This window comes from Falco cherrug, chromosome 6 (genome assembly GCF_023634085.1).
Source record: "Falco cherrug isolate bFalChe1 chromosome 6, bFalChe1.pri, whole genome shotgun sequence".
Lineage (NCBI taxonomy): Eukaryota > Metazoa > Chordata > Aves > Falconiformes > Falconidae > Falco > Falco cherrug.
The window spans coordinates 79,345,507-79,364,437 of NC_073702.1; the positions used below are offsets into that span (position 1 = coordinate 79,345,507).

Below are 18,931 nucleotides of genomic sequence, written 5' to 3' on the forward strand. Positions count from 1 at the left end.
GGGCGCTGGTGGCGCGGCCGTTGGTGGCGGCCCCACCCCGGTGCGCGGCTGCCTGTGGGCTCCCTGGGTGCCCTTGCCAGACTGGGCTTGGCGGGGTCCCCCGGGCAGGGCGCGCAGCAGCGGTTTTTGCCCGGTTCAAGCGCTGTCAGCCCCTATCTTCTGTAGAGAAAGCGAGCGGGTTGATAGCGGCTGCGGTGAGGTGACCCGAAGAGCCCCTTGTGTTTGGGCAGATAGGGAGCAGGGCAGCCCCTATGCGGGAAAAGGGGGGAGCACCTTGAGAAACATCGAGAAGAGGAAGGGTGAGGAAGCACCCAAGCTCCTCGAGGTGGGACATGGGGTGCAGTGCCAGGCACCGTGGGGCGAGTAGGAACAGGCGGGAAGGCTGGGGTAGAACCACGGAGGTGCCAGGGCAGAAGCGCGGGGGAGGGAACAGCTGTGTCCTCTAGAGGAGCAGCGTGTCCCTCTGCCCAGGAGGAAAAGCTGCCGTTGCTGAAGTCTCTACGGCAGCTGTGCATAGACAGCGCTGAGAACCGCGAAGCCACGGCACTGCGGGGCGTGCGGCTCTGCGGCAATGAGTGAGGGGCAGCGCTTTGTGCAGCTACAAAATGGTGAACCACCGACTTCCAGAACAGGAGCCGGCGGTCAGGCCTGGCGCAGGAGCCACGCGTGCCGACGCTGAGCACTGCTGGAGGCCCACAACCCCTGCAAGGCGCCGGCCCACCCCGCTCCTCGGGCCGGAGGCGCTGCGGCCTGCCCTCGCCCTCACTGAAGATGGCGGCGGGGCGGGCGGTGTGGGCGCACGGCGGAAGTGACGTACTCGGGACGCGCCGGCGGCGCGGGGCGCAGCTTGGCTCCCGCGGGCGCTGTGCGGCGGGGTGGCGCCGGGAGCGGCAGGTACCGTCCGCGCCGCGCCCGCCTTCCCCCCCCGCCCCGCTTCTCCAAGGGGCCGCTGCCCGCCCCGCGGCCCGGCGAGGGGACGGCGGGTGCCAGCGCCTGCGGGGTCGCGATGGCGCGGGCCGGGCCTGGAGGGCGGGGGCGGGGCGGCGGGGAGGTGGCGGCCGCCCCCGCCTCGCGGGGCTCCGGCGCGCCGGGGGGGGGCGAGCGGCCGCCGTTGGCGGGACGAGAAGCCGGCAGAGCCTTGAGACGGAGGGCGGGCGGTGACGCGGCCGGGGCCGAGGCTGGGGCGGCCGGGGGCGGGTGGCGGGGGCCGCCTCAGGCCGAACCTGGCTCCTTCCGAGTGCTGCCGCGTCCCGAGGGAGAGACCCTGAGGGGACGCTCGGGGCCTTCTGCGGGACGGCCCTTGCCTCTGGGCCCGGGCCCCGCGCCGGAAGGGTCCCGGGCGCTGGCAGCGGGGATCCCGGAGCCACGGTGCGGTGGTCACACGATGGACCGCTGCGTAGGTGGGGTCCTGGCTGCGGGTCCTGGCACGGCTGCTGCCGGGCCTTTGAACAGCTGGGCTGGTGAGGAGCTGACTTGATTTCTTCTAGGGTGATGTTCAGGCTTCTAATTCACTCCTCTCTCCCACCTGTAAAACCTGGATGCTCTGTTTGATAACCTTCGGTGACAGTAAAGATGATAATATCTTGTGGTCACAGGGGAAAACGCATGCCATTTCATCTGCAGTATAAATATTCTTGTAATTCTGAGCAGTCATACCTTAAAAAAACAACAAAACTGCACACTGAATAGGCTCTCTTCAAATTTTGAGGTGGTCTGCCTCTGGCCTAAAAATGACCTTGATTATTTCTGGGTAATAGGTATCTAGTTAAGAAAAATAATTAATGGAAAAATATTTGATATCAAGCTGTAACATTTGAATTCTTCACTTGTGTTGTTTATTTCCGCAACATGGCAACAGACGTGTGGATGATTTTTTATTATTTTTTTTAAAACTATACATTTCACTGGTGTGCCTGAAATTGGCTTTCGCCTATTTCTTTTTTTCTCGTAAAGTGCATGTCATTGTTGTTTGAAATCTGTTAGTGCCTTATTTTATGGAAGGGGATGGAAGAAGCTTTCCTAGTTCCGATTTGACCAGCGATGCTTTTCCCACAGAAGAAAAGATACTTTCGGAAGCCCAAATGTTAGTCAGAAAGAGACTTAGAAGCAATGTGTCAGTAAGCTTTTTGGTTAGTAGTCAGGGGAATTAAATTCTAAAAAATCAGTTCTTTTCCAGCTAAAGAAAAGCTTGGAGTAGAATGAGCGTTAAGAGCTTGAGTTGTTTGTGTAGGAGGGTTCCGTTAGGCAGAAGCCTGCTCATGTGAGCCAGGTTACCTGCCAGAGACTTCAGCAGAAGCATGCTGCAACATTTCTGTCGAGTGTGCCTGAAAAAGGTTATTTTTATGGATTGTGCGTGTGTGCATGCATGTGTGTGCGAATGATATATTTATCTTTATGTGGGTGTCTCTTACCTAACTCAGCAGCTGATAGGTTTGGGTTTGGTTTTCTGTTTAGGTTATATTCTCAGGATACTACTTTTTCTCTTTTCAGGCTTTGATTAGCATTTTAGACTCATAACACACAGTTCTCTGGAGCTGATGTTTTCCTACCACTTTCAGCTTGGCTTAAAAAGCTAGTTTGCTGGAATGTTTTAAAGGGTTAAAAACCCTCTAGGATTCAAAGTTAATTTAAATTAATTGAAGGAAATACTTCTGGCCTCACCAAAGAAATAACTGGAATCATGGATCAGAACAACAGCTTGCCACCCTATGCTCAAGGCTTAGCCTCTCCTCAGGTAAGAACAAGTGATTGAATATGCAACTGATTGAATATGCAACTGTGATGTGAATTTCTTTGTCAAAGTGTTTTCCGTAACTTCAGCTTTTTGTTTTCGGATCTGAAGAACTCTGCTAGGTACTGAATAATACTAATATAAAGCAGTATTTTAAAACCATCAACTTGTCTATCTAGAGGTGTAAGAAATACACAGATATATGGGGTTCCTTTAAGTTGAAATATGACTGATGAGTTGGAAGTACTAATGTAATTTTGGTGATTGCCTTTTAAATTAACATACATAATGGACTGTTGCTGTGCTATGAATGAATTTGGTATGATGGCCACAGTCCTTGTTCAAACAATTGCAAGTTAAATTGTGGGTCAAAGTTGAGACATATGCGCAAAGTAGTGTGAGAAGCGTGTCAGCATCACTGGCTGGAGGTGAACAATGCTAGAACTGACAGATACCTAGAGGTAATATTTTAATCTGTAGAAGAAGTGCATTTCCAAGGATTTTCTGTTTTTAGCGAGTTACTACTATGTGCCTCAGGTTTGATAGGATCGGTTTACATTGATTTTTAGACTTCTGAAACCTTTTTCTCTTAAAACCAAAATGGAGTCAACATGATCTGTAGTTTCTGTTTCATGCTTTCTGTTGTAGGGTGCAATGACTCCAGGAATTCCAATTTTTAGCCCGATGATGCCGTATGGCACAGGACTGACACCACAGCCTGTCCAGAGCACCAACAGTCTGTCCATCCTAGAGGAACAGCAGCGGCAGCAGCAGCAGCAGCAGCAGCAGCAAGCAGTGCAGCAATCTACATCACAGCAAGCAACGCAAGGAACATCTGGTCAAACTCCCCAGCTCTTCCACTCACAGACTCTTACCACAGCCCCTTTACCGGGAACCACACCTCTGTACACCTCTCCAATGACTCCAATGACTCCCATAACTCCTGCAACACCAGCGTCGGAGAGCTCTGGGATAGTGCCACAGCTACAGTGAGTGTCCCATGTGTTAGTGCAGCGTGTCCTTTCTCAGATAGCCCTTTAAAGACTTAGGACCAAGGCCACATCAGAAATGGGAGTACTGCATTTTGGTGGGAAGGGAGATCGTGAGACTGTGTGGGTCTCTACCAACAATATGAGTAATTTTTGCTTCTATTTTTAGCTTAGCTTTGTTATTAAACCACTTAGTAATATAGTTTCTTAGTGATTTGTCAACTCTTGTCAAATCTTTTAAGCATACCAGTGGAGGTTGTTATGTATGTCTTCATTTAGCACCATTGTAACTTTTAACTCTATGCACTTTAGTTCCTCGTGCTTAGCTATAAAGTATTCTGATTGATAATTGGGTATTTCAGAACATGTATACCTAGAAAATTATTCTCATTTATAATTTACTGGATACTTGTGACCTGTTCACAGAAAAGCAAATAGCTGCACATCACTGTGCATAGAACTTTGTTAGTGAGATATTAAAGCAGAATACAGGAACTATCACAGCTGAAAGGGAATTAGAAGTGTAAAGGGGAAGAAACTAGTTGCTAGTCTAGGAGCTAGACCACAGTTCTACTTAGCATTCCATGTTCCCTTTTCTAGTTCATGGCTACAGCTGAGTTTGTTTAAGGGGGAAAAAAACCCTTAGAACTAGTTTTGGGGTTTGATATGGAAGTATTTTCACTGAGCTTTAGTTTTAAAGAGACTTTTACAGCAATTTATGGAAGGCACAGAGACAAATGGTTGAAAGAGTAGTTCCTCGTTTTTTTTTTTTTTGTTTGTTTTTTGTTTTTTTTTTTTCTTTCCATTGAGGACCTTTAGATTTCAGGGTCTTCCCAGAAAACAAGTTTCCAAAGATATTTTTGCTCTAGGAACTTCTCTTAAAACTTTCTAGAGACCTGCTATCCTGTCACCTGGCAATGGGTTTACCCCCTGGTTATTCCCACTTAGTCCTGCACCTCTTCTTCCTTCTTGAAGGGCACACCAACGAAAATTTGAGATGGTGTTATTGTTATTTCATCGTCTCCTGTTTCTAGCAGCTTTCCTGATTGTGGTGGGGGCTCTCAACATCAATAGGAAAGATGCTATTGAAACTTATTTGGAGAAACAAGTTTTAAAAAAAGTAAAAAAAATCAAATTAATCAAGCTTGCTGAAAATGAGGAAGACATATGCATTCTTTATCGGGTTTTTAATGTATGTCTCTGAACTGTCTTCAGGAATATTGTGTCCACGGTGAATCTTGGTTGCAAACTTGACCTAAAAACTATTGCGCTTCGTGCCCGAAATGCTGAATATAATCCCAAGGTAAGAGAAATGTATTGGAGTTCATCCTGTAACAGGTATGTTAAAGGCACGGGTTGTGGGTGTAGTTGGTAGATGGAAAACCTTCCTGCCATAGATGCAGTTTTATACTATAGTTAAAGAAATCCTTAATAAACTTAGACCATCCTGTCAAATTAGTAAAAAGTATTATTATACTGATGTAGTTGTGTTTTACACCAGGCTATAATTTGGTAGATTTAGAAAGAACACAGCATACTTAGGAACAGCCTAACCAACAGTGTAATACACTGGCCAAGTTTTTTGTTGTGAATCTGGCCTCTGCTACTATTCCTATGGGTGTTTCTTTGTAGTGCTCACAAAATTCGTTTCTTGTATTCCTGTGAAATGTCTGACGGCAAAGTCTTGTTCCCTGTCTCCCAACAAGGAGAAAGGAGGGAAGAATTCAATTCCTGGGCTCCTGCCAGAGCCACGGTTGTTCTGTATATGCATTGGCTTCCTCCACCTGGCTGCTCCCCTGGAATTCTTGTGGTCGCAGCACAGTCACTCATTTTGTACATTATCATCTGGCTTCCCCTCTGAGCGCTGTTCTTTCACGTTGTTCCCCAGTACTGCTGCTATCTCCTTGCTTCCAATGGCTGGATTTGGTGGAACAACAAAATGACAGTGATTTTTTTTTTTTTTGCATGTCAACTTCTAAGTTGCCTGCTGCTTCTAAATAGCGATTTGTTAAACTGTGGGATTTTTTTAGCCTGGGAAACTTTGAACAGCAGAGGACCTGGAGCACTGAATCAAGAAAATTATGTCTCTTTGTTTTTCTTTTGGGTGGCTTCTCTTGGAAACGTTACCTTTGCAGCCACAGTAGTTGGACACTTATTTCTAATAAAAGTTTACATGTTGTGTAGTTGAATTGACTTGTGTTTGAAAGGCTGCAGTTTTCCTGGGATGTGGTAGGTTTTTTGTTTTCCTATTTGGGACTTTGTGCAGTTTACCTGAACTCTGCTCTCAAGGATTAAAGCAGGCATGCAGGCATTTGTGATAAATAACTGTTACTGTAAGTTTACATCAGTGATGCTGTTACATAACTGCATGTGAGTAAGATACTAGTGCAGCAAAAATTTGAGCATGCCATGGTAACTCTTAAGGTAGGGGTAGGTGGCTGTGTAAAACAGAGTAATCAATACAAAATGCTGTTTTCCACAGCAGAGAGAAAGAAGGGTTATGTAACACACTCCTGACGTTTAGTCAGTACGTTCTGTCAAAAGTGTTGCTTGGCTGTATTATTTAAGCTGTATTTTGACAAATGTGCTGTTAGGTAATCACTCTACCACCTTGGTTTTGTCAGCAGAACAGACTGACAGAACAGAACTGTATGGGACTGCACAGTGAACTGGTCCAAGTTAAATACAACAGAGGAATAGGGGTCTGTCTGTGTGTCTGTATGCCCGCATCAGTTACCAGTTTCTCTTGCTTCAAAGAGTTTAAGAATATTTGGAAATGCAGGCAGAGATGTTACAGTACTTAGAATGAAAAGCCAAGGCTAACTGGGCTGCCTTGTTCAACCTACGAAGTTGAGGTGACTTATGTTTATACAGAACTTTGATCTCCAGCTGTTCTGTTTGCTGATAGGTATTCTAACGCTGTCCAGTTTTTTAAGACACAGAAACAAGAGATCATAAAATATTTGCAGAAGCCTTCCATCATCCTGCTTGTAACAGATCAAATTTCAAGACACGTGGAGGAATTTTTTTAATTATTTTTAAGATTGTCTCTCTTGCTCTGTTGCAAATGTTAGCATTATTTATATGTTGCATGTACAGTAATGAGAGATGAGCTTAGTAAAATAGGAATGCAATGGTAAATACTCTTTCTCTCTGACTACATCTCAGTGTGTCTTTGAAGCTACATACAATTTAAGCATTTCAAGTAAATTTTAACTGATCCATAATTATGTTTGAACTTAGTATTTCTTTGCGTTACAGGTTAACTTGCTACTTAGATTATGCAAATTTGGTTTTAACGTAATGATTACAGCAATGTATCACTAATAGTCTCAATGCTCACATTTCAGCGTTTCGCTGCTGTTATTATGAGAATAAGAGAACCACGTACTACTGCGCTTATATTCAGCTCTGGAAAAATGGTGTGCACAGGAGCAAAAAGGTACGTTTAGGCATTACAAGCAAACAATTCAGGCTGTCTTTTCTCTTGTACCACGATGCTTTAGAAGTACTATTATCTGTATGCAGTATTTGTATATATATATACACACCAGAGTTGTAGAGGTACAACTAAGCTTGCTCCCCAGTTATTTTAAATAGACTAATATACATTTCTACACAAAATGTCTTTTCATGACTGAAAGAGAAAACGGTAGTTCTGTTTCTGAAGCTCTTTCATACAGCCTGATAAACTAATTTGCGGAGGTTATTATATTCACTTTTTTGGCTTTACAGTTATCTTTTTTTTTTTTCTTAGTAATTTAAAAATTTCATTGACTAAGCGCCGGAACTGCTTAAACTGTAGGGGTGGTGGCAGAGGAAGGGTGATTTTATATTTGAACAGTTTCATTCATCACAGGCCAAGAGCTCCAAGTCTCTGTTCCCTGTAGTCTGATCTGTTCTTAACATGATCATTGAAGTGTAAGAATTGAAAAGTAAACATAAGCTTAACTGCAGTGGGCAGGAGAGAAATTCTGCTCTGAAGAAGTCTGCTAGGAATCCAGAAGGAATAAGCTAATGAGCAGATGAATGGATAGAGCCATACAGGAAATGCTTTCTCTACCTGGTGACATTTGAAGTTCAAGTTGTCTTACTCTGCATTAGGAGGAACCACATCCTCAGCCATTTACAAAACTGAAGCAAACTGAGTTCTGCAACAGTGTGCAGTTGTGCTCAGTCCGCGTTTGAATGCCTGGGCTGAATCAAACAGTGAATTTTGGCAGTTCACACATTTTTATAAAAATACACATTTTCTACCAGTAGTAGCTCAAAGTTGTTTTACACCAAAAACTTAAGTTACAGTTTTCACATGCCATTAGAGGGACCTGAGTTAATATTTTAAGTGTGTGAAATATGTGGATTTATAATTTACTGTTTTCTGCCTCATGAACAGTGAGTACAACATGAATTATTTTCAGGATCCTAGTACCAAAATTAGCATGCAAACCAGTGCTAGTTGTTAATTTTGGATGCAAAACTTCTTCCCCCCCCCAGCTATGTATATGTGGCTTAATGCCATTTTCCTCAGTTAAGTATTACTGAAGCAATAATATCTTTTTCTCACTTCAGTGAGGAGCAATCCAGACTGGCAGCGAGGAAGTATGCAAGAGTTGTTCAGAAACTGGGTTTTCCTGCAAAATTTTTGGATTTTAAAATTCAGAACATGGTGGGCAGCTGTGATGTGAAATTTCCCATCAGATTAGAAGGATTGGTACTCACACACCAGCAGTTCAGCAGGTAAAAAAAAAAAAAACAAAACAAAACACTTGCTTATGTTTCATTCTTGCTACATATTGACTAGCTTAGACAGTGACATCTGTTCAAATTATTCCCTTGCACCAGAAGGAAAACTGCACTTTGTTCCCATTGCTGCACTGCCTTGGGTGTAACTGAGATTGCCCAATATGAACCCATCAGAATCATCTTCCCTGCTACTCTCTCCAAGTTTCAGCCAAGTGTACATCTGCTCTGCCCATTCCTGCAGTCCTGCAGATGAAAGACTGGAACATGTGTCTGCAAGCATGCTTAAACACTGTCACTCTCTTTTCTTACAGCTACGAGCCAGAATTGTTTCCTGGCTTGATCTACAGAATGATCAAGCCAAGAATTGTTCTGCTTATTTTTGTTTCTGGAAAAGTGGTTTTAACTGGTAAGTGAAGACACTATCTTACACCAACAGGTTAGACTTAGACTGCATTACAGAGAACACACAATGATACCAGAGGTACGTAAGCTGCTAGGAACTCTTTGAGAGATGAGATCCCGGTACTGACTAAAATCCCAGTACTGACTAAAAACAGTACAGTATTCTGTGGATGAGTGCACAAAGCAAACCACAAATTTGGCTAAATCCATGTAAGCAATGAACGTGAATCCTAATCAAGTATGCAGGTCCCCAAAAAGCTGTAAGAGCGCAGGTAATGTTTCTGGGGAAAGCTGAGTGTTTCTGTGGGCTGGGTGCGCGTGACTGAGCTAACTTCTTTGACAGCTTGGCTGGAGGCTGCTGCCATTCTCCTTTGGTAGAGCAGCCAAAGAAGGAGAGATACCCAAGCTCTAGGACCTCCTTAACCTCAGGCACTCCACCTACACCTTTCCTTTTCCCCTCCTGCGAGTCTTACTGTGGAGGAAAAAAAACCCCACAAGACTCACAGACAAAAGGAGGAGCATGTCCCTGCAGTCTGGTGGGTGGCAGGGCTCTGCAGCAGTCTCATTGCCAGACCTTGCTCCCCCAGATTTTCACACTCTCAAAAAACTCTCCCCCAGTTAGGCCTTTCTGCAGAAACAGCCTGTGGAGCTGTGCTTTGTAGTTGGGTTTCCTGCAGAAATTATGTATAGAAAAACCCCATAAGCACAAAGATGCTAATCAAAGTTTTACCCGTTACCAGAATAAACAGCGAGAAGGCTAGTAATGTATGCTGTATATGAAATGTGTATTTAAAAAAAAAATCTTAAAAATAGGGATCTATGAATACACATAGGTTTTATACAGTTGCATTCAAATAAACCTTCTAAAAGCTAAAATTATTTGGTGAAAGGTACCCTCCTTTTCCAGGTGCTAAAGTACGAGCAGAAATCTATGAAGCATTTGAAAACATCTATCCTATTTTAAAGGGATTCAGAAAGACAACGTAACAGTTTCTACATCTTTTAGAGAAATCAGGGGTATATTTTCAAAGGTATTGTGTATGGCACAGCAGTAACAAGAGATGGACTTCAGTGAAACTGCAACACCAGGACTTGGACTATTTCCCAGTTAGTGCCTACTTCCCTGATGCTCAAGGGGAACCGTATTCTTGATTATATCTACTGAGTTACTGTGACTTGCTTTACTGGGCTGTTCCTGGAGCAGTCCCTCCAAGTTTTATTTATATTCTAGCTTTTAAATAGTTTTAATGCCAGTTCTATTGATAGAAGATCTGTAAGTTGGTTTAAAAGACAACTGCAACTGTGTCACTCAGTGTATAAACCACTTAAATTGCCATGTATATATGTTTTAACTTCCTTCCATAAGACCATGGTTTTTATAATTTTCAGAACTTAAGCTTTTAGATTTTTTTCAATTTGAAATTTCTTTGGTGCCAGACACATTCCCTCTTTCCAGTATTAAGCAAGACAGAATAAATTTATTCTAATGAAAATGGCTCACTGTACATATATATATATAATATATACCTTCCTTCTCTTTCTTCCTTCAGCGCCACATGTACAATAAACCCTGTTTATACAATTATGGGAACTGTCTTAATGAATTTTAAAATTACCCAGTTGATAAGAGTGAACTACATTGAAAACTTTTTTTAGTTTAATCCGAGTTTTTCAATAGCACATGCACTACTACAAGCAATTTGTCATTTATCAGAGAATCCTAACAGTGCTCTGGCTTGCTTACCAGCACTCATATCCCTGGCAACATCTAGCTTGAATATTTCTAGTATGTTAAGACTAGATGGATGACCAGTTAAAGAGGTTTGTGTTCAAGTATGTGTTGCCTTATGTTCAGCAGGTGGGATTTATGCAAGTCTTAAATAGCTACACTTGGCCGAATTAGAACAAAAAAGATCCCTGCTTAGCTTTTAGAATTTCTTTAACTACTACTTTTGTATTTTACCAACTATAACAGTCTCACTATATTAGTGTTCCTCTAGAATGTCAAAGCCCTCCCAATTGCAGTCAGTATGTACATAATCTTCCCTCTGAACTGTGCTTGAAGCTTAATGGGCTGAGAACTAAAAATAAACTTCTTTTCCTCAAGTAAGTTTCCAGTAATAGTAACCTCCTTTCTCTGACTTGCACGTTCTTTCAAACAGCTTTTATCTAAAACTAACCCAATGTAACCAGAGTCTCTTTATTTACTAAGTTGGCGTTTCATTCCAGCCAAAATGAAGTTTTGTCTCAGCCTTGCTGCTGCTCTGTGGTGTACGAAGACACGGACTCTGGTTGTGGTGCAACCAGAGACACTTCATGGTACAGAGAAGGTCATATTTATATCTCTGAGCCTGGATACAAATTCCAGATGTACGGACCACCAGGCTCAGGGCAGAAACCATTCATGCAGTTACACAGCTATATATCACTACAAGCATGCAAACACCTTTTGGCTACTAGATAACCACATTTATCTTTCTTGCTTTCCTTCACAATACCCAGTTGTTCTCTTATCTCCTGTCAGATCAAGACATTCTCTATCCTCTCATACATCTTATCTCCCACCAGTAATGGTCAGACATTCTTCATACTCCTGTCATACATCTCTCTTCTCTACCCTCCTCAGACATTTTCCATCCTCCTCTCCCACACTGCTGTTAACAAATCCTGAGCAACCTTAATCTTTAGTCTTCTCTACTCCCCCTCTAGTGGCGTACACCAGCCTTTCTCCAAGCATTTTAATAATTGGTTTCATGGATCTTACCAGAAAGCTGCTGGTTTAATAATGTAGCTTTGCCAGGGTAAGTTCAGGATACCCAAACACTGCAACGCCCCCAGTGCCACGCCACTGTCTGCCATGAAACAGCGAACATTCCTCATTGCTCTTGAACGTAACTGTATGTCGATACTTTTGCAGGACCCTGAACCAGCTTACCTGCAAAATTCTTAACTCTGCAAGAAAACTTGGAGCCTTAAGTAACTGTGGAATGGTTTTCAACAAAATCATTCAGGCTGTACTATAGTGACTCAAGATACTGTTGGCTGTTCCGTGACATATACCAAAGCTTAAAGCTACCCTTTTAGAAATTATGTGATGACAAAAGTTTATAGGCGAAGCATTCCCTGCCTGCTCAGCGGAGTATGTCCAACATAATAACATACATAAATAGAAAAAACCACCAACAGTGGGCCTAGGGCTTTCATAAAATCGCCTTCAGAATCACCGGCAAGCAGATGTGAATGGTTTGAGCAGGATAAGGCAATATGAAACAATTTCATACCGAGAGAGAAAAAGCCTTACCTTTTCTGCAAACGTAGCTACAGCCAGAGGAGCAGTTAAGCAACTACTGAAGTTAATCCAGCATTATGGTTTCACTTTTCTCAGCTATATGCCACTCCAATACCAGAAGAATGTCTGCAGAGGGTACTTAGATGGCAGACTTAAGGTACAATTCAGCTTGAAAATCTGCTGCTACAAGACAAATATGTTCTGCTATGGCTGGCTTTGTTCAAACTGCTTCTGCACCCGACAGTCCTATGCAGAAACAGTTCAACTCAGTTATCTGAGTTTTATCTGATTTTATCTGACTTGACATTATTAATTTTTGTGCATTTTATCTTGAATAATCACTTCATCAGAACATGTAAGAACTGCCGAGTTAGATTCAGTGTACTTTTTGAGAAAGAAGTGGATTTAAGTTCCACAGTGAAGCACTACACAGCTTTGTCTTGGCTGACTTCTGTACACCTCCTGAGCATAAGCACTCAAGTGATCTTACAGTAGTCTGCTTTTCTCTGTGAATTAATGTCAATTTTTAGTAGCACAATGAAAATCCTGACAGACAACAATCTAAGTTCTTGAAGTTCAGTCGCCAACCAAAGATACTTTGACCAATCCAAAAATATTTCATCTTTATTTAAACATTCAGAACTGAGATATGAAGTGAAATTAACTGAACAAAAGCATCTGGCTTCGTTGACAGGTTGAAGTAAAAGCTCCTGTGGAGGATAAGACAGAGGCTGTCAAGGTCTACTTTTAATTTTATTGTTATTACAACATACACAGTTATCAGTGACTCTAGTTCAATTACCTGTTTGCAAAGTGCAGAGATGCACTGAAACAAGGCACGTATTCTGTTTAGATGATGCAACGTAGTAACTCAAGGGACCTTAGATAGAGCCTGCAGAGAAGTCTTGTTTCCATATGAACTCTTCCAGGTATTCACTTCCCTCACCACAGTTGTCAGCACAGGTGTACACCACTAGTGTTCCCCAGTCAATGCTCTCTCCAAGGCTGTCAACCTGAAGGTGGTTCAGGAGCTGTGGCATAATCTTGAAGGAAAAACAAAGGTTTAGAGGCAGGCCATAGCGCTCTACCCTTTCCCTGTGTCTCTTCCCAAAGATGGGTCCTGCATTCATTTATGTTCTCTTACACCAACATCCATCAAAGATAGTAAGTAACACAGCAGCTCAAAGAAAACAAATTTTGAATTCTCAAAGCAATGTAGTAGACGCATAGGGAACCAGACTTTTACACATTTGTAAACCACCTTCCATTTGAAATTACCTTCATAGCTATGTTTTGCCTTTGCATGACATTGTGTTCACCATACATATGCTTCTACCACTAAAAATTCTACAGCTCAGTACTTCCAGCCAGAGGTATTACCAATGCACATTTCAAAGGCTTACCTTTTTAAAAATAGATAGTACCAGACTCCTATTACTTAAGAGGTGGTTCTGTATTCACAAGTGCACCATTTTATGGAAGGTGCAAATTACAAGATGGGAACTTACCTTCTCTGTGTGAAAGTCTGCTAGGAAAAAGCAGTTACAGTAGTAAATAAGGGCTCAGTACAATTTAGCATAGTTAAGTTTGTAGTGACCTGTAGCACCTACCTTGCTGTAATGACAAGCCAACACCTATACAGTTAGATCCCATTAAGTCTGAACTACATTACCTGTATTTAAATGAATTTACATACCTGGAATTCAAAAACCCTTTTGGCACCACATAAACAATCTGGGATATCTTTTTCTTCAGGAATATTTTCACCTGATACCCAGACTGGGCCTTCTCCTCCTCTGCAGTATCTTATAATCTGAAATAGAGCAGAAGTTTAAGTTTGCAAGACTGTCTTTTCATCTTGGTATAAAATTGGTATTTACTGACACAGACAAAGCTGTAAGACAGTACACAGGAAAAGGTCAGTTCCTGTAAGTAATACCCATGGCAAAGTCTATCAGTTGCAAATCACAGGTTTTATTAACTATTTGAGTCGTGCAAGTATTCATACAGCATTTTTCCAATGATTCAGGAATAAACTGCAATGACTTCTATTTCTCTAATTAAGGGATCCAGAAATGCAAGGTCATGTATTTTATAGTCTTGAGATGGAAGAAGAACAGATTGATAATTAGCACATAGAAGTGTATAAAAAAGTCAGGAATGCAACCCTGCTCTTTCTGTTTGCTGTTCTGCATCTAAATGTAAGAGGACTGCCCCAACATCCAAGCAGGAGGTATTTTCAGACACTCATATCCTTTGTTGTTCTGTTACTATCTAAAATATTTACATAGCAAATCAGGCATTATCAACAAAAGGACACTTGTGCAGATCAGTCAGCATGGGGATGGTCAGAGAGAGAGAGGTGATGAACCCACCCAGGGAGGGAACAGACTCCAGGTCTCCTTTCTAGGTATGCACCTTAACCCCTCAGCTACCAGGTAAAACATGGAGAGAATTCCTTCTTCCTCCACCCACCTTCATGGATTTTGGCCTATGTTTCTTCTGAATGGAACAAGGAACCATGCTTTTGTTTTACAAGGTGGCTTTTTCAGCCTCTTGTGTTAGCAAGAAATAGCACAGGGAGAGATTTGTTTTAAATAGTTGAAATTTTAAAGCCATCACTAATTTTTTCAACCTTAAAGAAAAAGCAAGCCAAACCAACCCCTGCCATGCAGCTGGTGACAGTGACAGAGCTCCTCTCTGCAGTTTTGGTTCTGCTGAGAAGGAGAGCCAACAGGGCCAAAGGTTGAGGAAGAGTGCAATGGTTCACCATGTCCTTTGGTAAAACCACTAGAGAGAATGGCCAGTCCTTCCCTCCACCATGTCGGCTTCAGTCTCTCCGTGTCTTTTCACCTTGACCACCTTCTGTCTGGGACAGATAAGCAGGTGTCCTAAATTCTTACTACAGCATGAATCAAGTTCCACACAAAAGGAAGGGTATGTTGGTCAAGGTGTGTAGAGGATGAGGAGGCATCCCCATTGCCATTTCTAACCGTAGGTATATAAAAGGCAGTGAAATATTTTGCAGGTGCAGCAGGATGCTGTGCCAGAACCTCTAAGTTCTAAGGATGCCCCATCTTCTGACCTGTTCTGGTTCAGCAGCTACTCGTTCTTTAAACATTCGGAAGATCTTGTCTTCTTCAGTCTCCTGTTTTGCCATCGCTTCCAATGTCTCTTCATCCAAGGACTGAAATGCTTCACCTAAGAAAAATAAAAAAAAACCCTAAAGGTTACAGGCTAATGCAAGACAGTCAAAAATAAAAAACAATATTGCACCTGTAAGTGCATTTTGCTGTCAAGAATTATTCCTGGCACACATCACTCTAAAACTTCTTTTTGTGACATACTAAAATTCAGTCACACACAGATCCATTTACTAGTTTGAGTTGAATTTATACATAGATGTTAGTACTGGAATGCTGGAAATAAGTTAATAAAGTTTATGGCTCCCAGCTGGTATCACTGAGAATTCTGATCCTTCAGAACGTGACATCTGGAAAAGGCCACTCGTGCCATGCACGTGCCAGACCTTAAGTTTCTAGCACTGAAAAGTGCATCTGTTACATTCCAATGTTCACATTGACATGGGGCACTGAGCAGACTCGAGACAGCTTTAGACCACAGTAAGGGACAGCTGGAAACTCAGCAGCCTTCCCTGCTAACACCACAAACTCTCCAGCCTGGGTGTGTTCAGAGCTGGCGTGGTAAACTGCAAACACACCATGAATTAGCAGGAGGAAAGCGGCCTGCACTTCAGCTGCATAATTCAAGGTCAATTAAAATAGTCTCAGAACAGTTTTCTTCTAGCACAGACAAGGAGATTTTGTTAAGTATCTTCCATAAACTAAGACAAACTGAACCAAGTCAAGCCAAGAACATCTAACTCAATCTCCTGATTCCAACAGCATCCAGCAGCAGGTGCTCAGGGCCCTGCTTTTCCCACTTGAGTTGTTCCTTACCTGCAGGAAGCACACAGGGACACAGCTCAATGCCCAGCTACCTGCAGCTTCACTGTGGGAGAGGAGGATAGAATGTCTGAAGAGACATGTATGAGGGGAGGACAGAGAATGTCTGATCTGACAGGAGATGAGAAAACAACTGGGTATTGTGAAGGAAAGTGAGAAAGATAAACGTGGTTATCTAGTAGCCAAAAGGTAGTGATTGTAGTGATATATAGCTGTGTAACTGCATGAATGATTTCTGCCCTGAGCCTGGTGGTCCGTACATCTGGAATTTGTATCCAGGCTCAGAGATATAAATATGACCTTCTCTGTACCATGAAGTGTCTCTGGTTGCACCACAACCAGAGTCCGTGTCTTCGTACACCACAGAGCAGCAGCAACAGCCGCTTCAACAGTTCCTGAGATTGGGGCTTAGTAAGTCTCTCCCCTAAAAGTGACTTCCATTATGGGACGTCTGCAAAAAACTTGCATCAACAAATGACTGTAGATTTAGCCTTTTGTCACCAGGAGTTTACAATGAACGCTTTAAAAATCACAGTATTTTAAAAATGTGATACTGGCTTCATTAGGAAGAATTAGAGACGTACACGTTTACAAAATTACATTCTTACCTGCACTGCCTGTAGCTCTGAGTTCCTCTTGTTCTTTTGGGTCCTTTGATGTATCTACAGTTTCTTCACCATCATCAGAATCCACACTGCCATCAGCAGGAAATTCTGGTTCCTCAGGTTCTATCAAAATTTCATATTCTGGAAATAGGAATTCATTATGCTCTGGAATTGCACTCTCCGAGTCATCTACAAAAGATAAAACAGATTCCACTTCACAACGTCAACTCATACTTTGCATCACTCTCCACAAAAGCTACATAGGAAAAATATAGCACAAACATTGCATGAGCGAGAACAATTTACATCACTGCTGGGCCTGATTTAAAGGCAAGAAACATTTTATATTAGGGACAGTAGGAAAACTACAACAGGTGACATGTTGCTTTGAATCTCTGTAAATCCAAGGTCTACAGAAGACAGACTAAACAGTCTTTTGTTTAAATGCAGCTACATTTTAAAAACCAAAACCTGCAGTGTGACAGCTCTGCACACAGCTCATTCTAACCAGCACATGCACACAAATTAAGTGTGTATCGGGTGCCCTGAGACTGCACCAGTTTTCTTACTTTTCCATTACATATTGTGAGTAGGCAGCTTCCACAAACGCATCAAGTATATCTTCCGTAACAACAGTACTAATTATGTGCAGGTTTCTGCTGTATCAATTAAATGTTTTAAATGCCTGACCCATAACTTGACTTGAACAAATCGGCTTTTTATTCTGCTTACTTCCACTTCCTACGAAGTTTTTGGGACTAGTATCCCACAATGTATGATCGGTGATACATCGCATGCACCAAGCTTCATTGCCCCATTGTTAATGGGATGCTTCTGCAGCCTAAAAAAATATTTTAAATACTCTGTACTTGTCTCTTCAAAAACCAGCAAACAAGCAAACATATGGATGAGACAGGAGGGCAGGGTAGAGGATGGGTTAAGAAAAGGGTCCCTAAACCAGCACCCTCATGGACACTCCTCTTTTCACCTACTGATGTGATTCTGTGAAGGCACCCCCTCTGCATGTTCCTTTACAATTTACAAATAAGCCGTCTCTAAAAGTAGCCTGCAAAGGGAAAAAAATTGGTCTAAATCCTTTCACTTTTTTATGACATAGGGCAAGAGATCAAAGGTGCGCCTTAAATTAACCTTCCACGAACAAAAAAGGTCCCACGTTCTTATGTCTCATTAACGCTGAAGGGGATGAAAAGCACCTGAAAGAAGTGCTGGTGGTTTCCTGACAAACCCTGAAGGACGCGAGAGCCCTGGCCACCTTTTCCCGCCCTCGGCAGGCCCTCACCGCCTGCCACCACAGCGCGCCCCGCGCCTCAGGCGCGACGGACCCACGGCGGGCCCGCAGCGCGACCCCGGCCCGGCCGCGACTCACCTCCGGCGGCCAGCTGCCCGCAGACCCGCCGGTGCCCCTGCCGCCAGTCCAGCGCCTGGTGCTCGGGGCCGCAGTAGGCGGCGCGTCGGCAGCGCCCGCAGGCGCGGGGCCCCAGGCAGCCGCAGACGCGGCAGAGCGCGGCGCCGCAGCCGAGCCGGCGGGGGAGCGCGGCGGCGGGGCCCGGCGGCGGCTCCTCGGGGGGCGGCTCCTCGGGGTAGGTGTCGTTCCGCCGCGGCAGCTGGTTCCGGAACACTGCGGGGCGAGAGGCGGCGCTCAGCGGGGCGGCCGCCGGCGGCCGCAGCCCGCTCCTGCCCCCCCGCCCCCCGCCTCACCGCAGAGGGGCCCCCGCGGACCCGGCAGGCGGTAGCAGGCGGCGTCGCGGCAGGCGAAGACGAAGAGGGTGCGGTGGAAGGCGTCGGGGCGGTGGGGCAGCGGCGCGTACAGCTGCAGCAGGAAGGCGCAGGGCTGCTGGCAGCGGCCGCAGCGCAGGGTGGCGGGGCCCGGCAGCCCGGCCTCGCCCAGCCACGCCGGCCGCCCCCCGACCTTGCTGGGGAAGTAGGCGCTGCGCAGCCGCCAGGCGCTGTCGGGCCCCGCCGCCTCGGCGAAGCCCAGCTCCACGCCGCGCTCCGCCATGTTGCCGGCGGAAAGAGGCTCCCGCCGCGCGCCGGAAGCGCCCACCCCCAACGGGCGCGGTGGGCGGGGCAAGGGCCCCGCGCTCCTCTTCCCCCCGCGCGGCGCGGGCGGGGCTCGCTGAGGGAGCCGCGGCGGGCAGGGCGGCAGGCGGCGCCCCGGGAGGCCAGCGGGAGAGATCACACACAGG

The 18,931-nt window shown here is 44.5% G+C and overlaps 2 protein-coding genes across 5 annotated transcripts; one reads left to right on the forward strand and one right to left on the reverse strand.

The window, feature by feature from the left end:
- Positions 1–62: 62 nt before the first annotated feature.
- On the forward strand, positions 63–10,450 carry TBP (TATA-box binding protein). 3 transcript variants are annotated; one of them, XM_005440252.4, is made up of 8 exons: positions 63–325; positions 2,491–2,734; positions 3,380–3,720; positions 4,936–5,023; positions 7,071–7,162; positions 8,290–8,457; positions 8,775–8,869; positions 9,773–10,450. In XM_005440252.4, the coding sequence occupies exons 2-8, from the start codon at positions 2,681–2,683 to the stop codon at positions 9,850–9,852; spliced, it is 918 nt and encodes a 305-aa protein (XP_005440309.1). In that variant the 5' UTR covers positions 63–325; positions 2,491–2,680; the 3' UTR covers positions 9,853–10,450. The 3 variants fall into 3 exon arrangements, with proteins under 3 accessions (XP_005440309.1, XP_055569957.1, XP_014136251.1); XM_055713982.1 differs by lacking the exon at positions 63–325 and adding an exon at positions 809–894; XM_014280776.3 differs by lacking the exon at positions 63–325 and adding an exon at positions 1,189–1,460.
- A 2,310-nt stretch (positions 10,451–12,760) lies between these two features.
- Positions 12,761–18,775, reverse strand: PDCD2 (programmed cell death 2). 2 transcript variants are annotated; one of them, XR_008732796.1, is made up of 7 exons: positions 18,444–18,775; positions 18,112–18,363; positions 16,728–16,913; positions 15,240–15,355; positions 13,851–13,967; positions 12,957–13,197; positions 12,761–12,864 (listed from the first exon to the last, which is right to left on the reverse strand). XR_008732796.1 is itself a non-coding variant. In XM_055713980.1 (6 exons), exons 1-6 carry the CDS (start codon positions 18,742–18,744, stop codon positions 13,036–13,038), a joined length of 1,134 nt encoding a protein of 377 aa, XP_055569955.1. In that variant the 5' UTR covers positions 18,745–18,775; the 3' UTR covers positions 12,761–13,035. The 2 variants fall into 2 exon arrangements, 1 of the variants encoding a protein (XP_055569955.1); XM_055713980.1 differs by having other exon boundaries at positions 12,761–13,197.
- Positions 18,776–18,931: the final 156 nt, after the last annotated feature.

Excerpts from the sequence above, each read along its gene's own strand:
- TBP (XM_005440252.4), top strand. The coding sequence starts at position 2,681 with ATGGATCAGAACAACAGCTTGCCACCCTATGCTCAAGGCTTAGCCTCT. Across the intron at positions 2,735-3,379 it reads AAGGCTTAGCCTCTCCTCAG|GGTGCAATGACTCCAGGAAT; the intron begins GTAAGAACAAGT and ends TTTCTGTTGTAG. Across the intron at positions 3,721-4,935 it reads GGGATAGTGCCACAGCTACA|GAATATTGTGTCCACGGTGA; the intron begins GTGAGTGTCCCA and ends AACTGTCTTCAG.
- PDCD2 (XM_055713980.1), bottom strand. The coding sequence starts at position 18,744 with ATGGCGGAGCGCGGCGTGGAGCTGGGCTTCGCCGAGGCGGCGGGGCCC. Across the intron at positions 18,364-18,443 it reads TCCGCGGGGGCCCCTCTGCG|TGTTCCGGAACCAGCTGCCG; the intron begins GTGAGGCGGGGG and ends CTCGCCCCGCAG. Across the intron at positions 13,968-15,239 it reads TAGCTGCTGAACCAGAACAG|ATTATAAGATACTGCAGAGG; the intron begins GTCAGAAGATGG and ends GCTCTATTTCAG.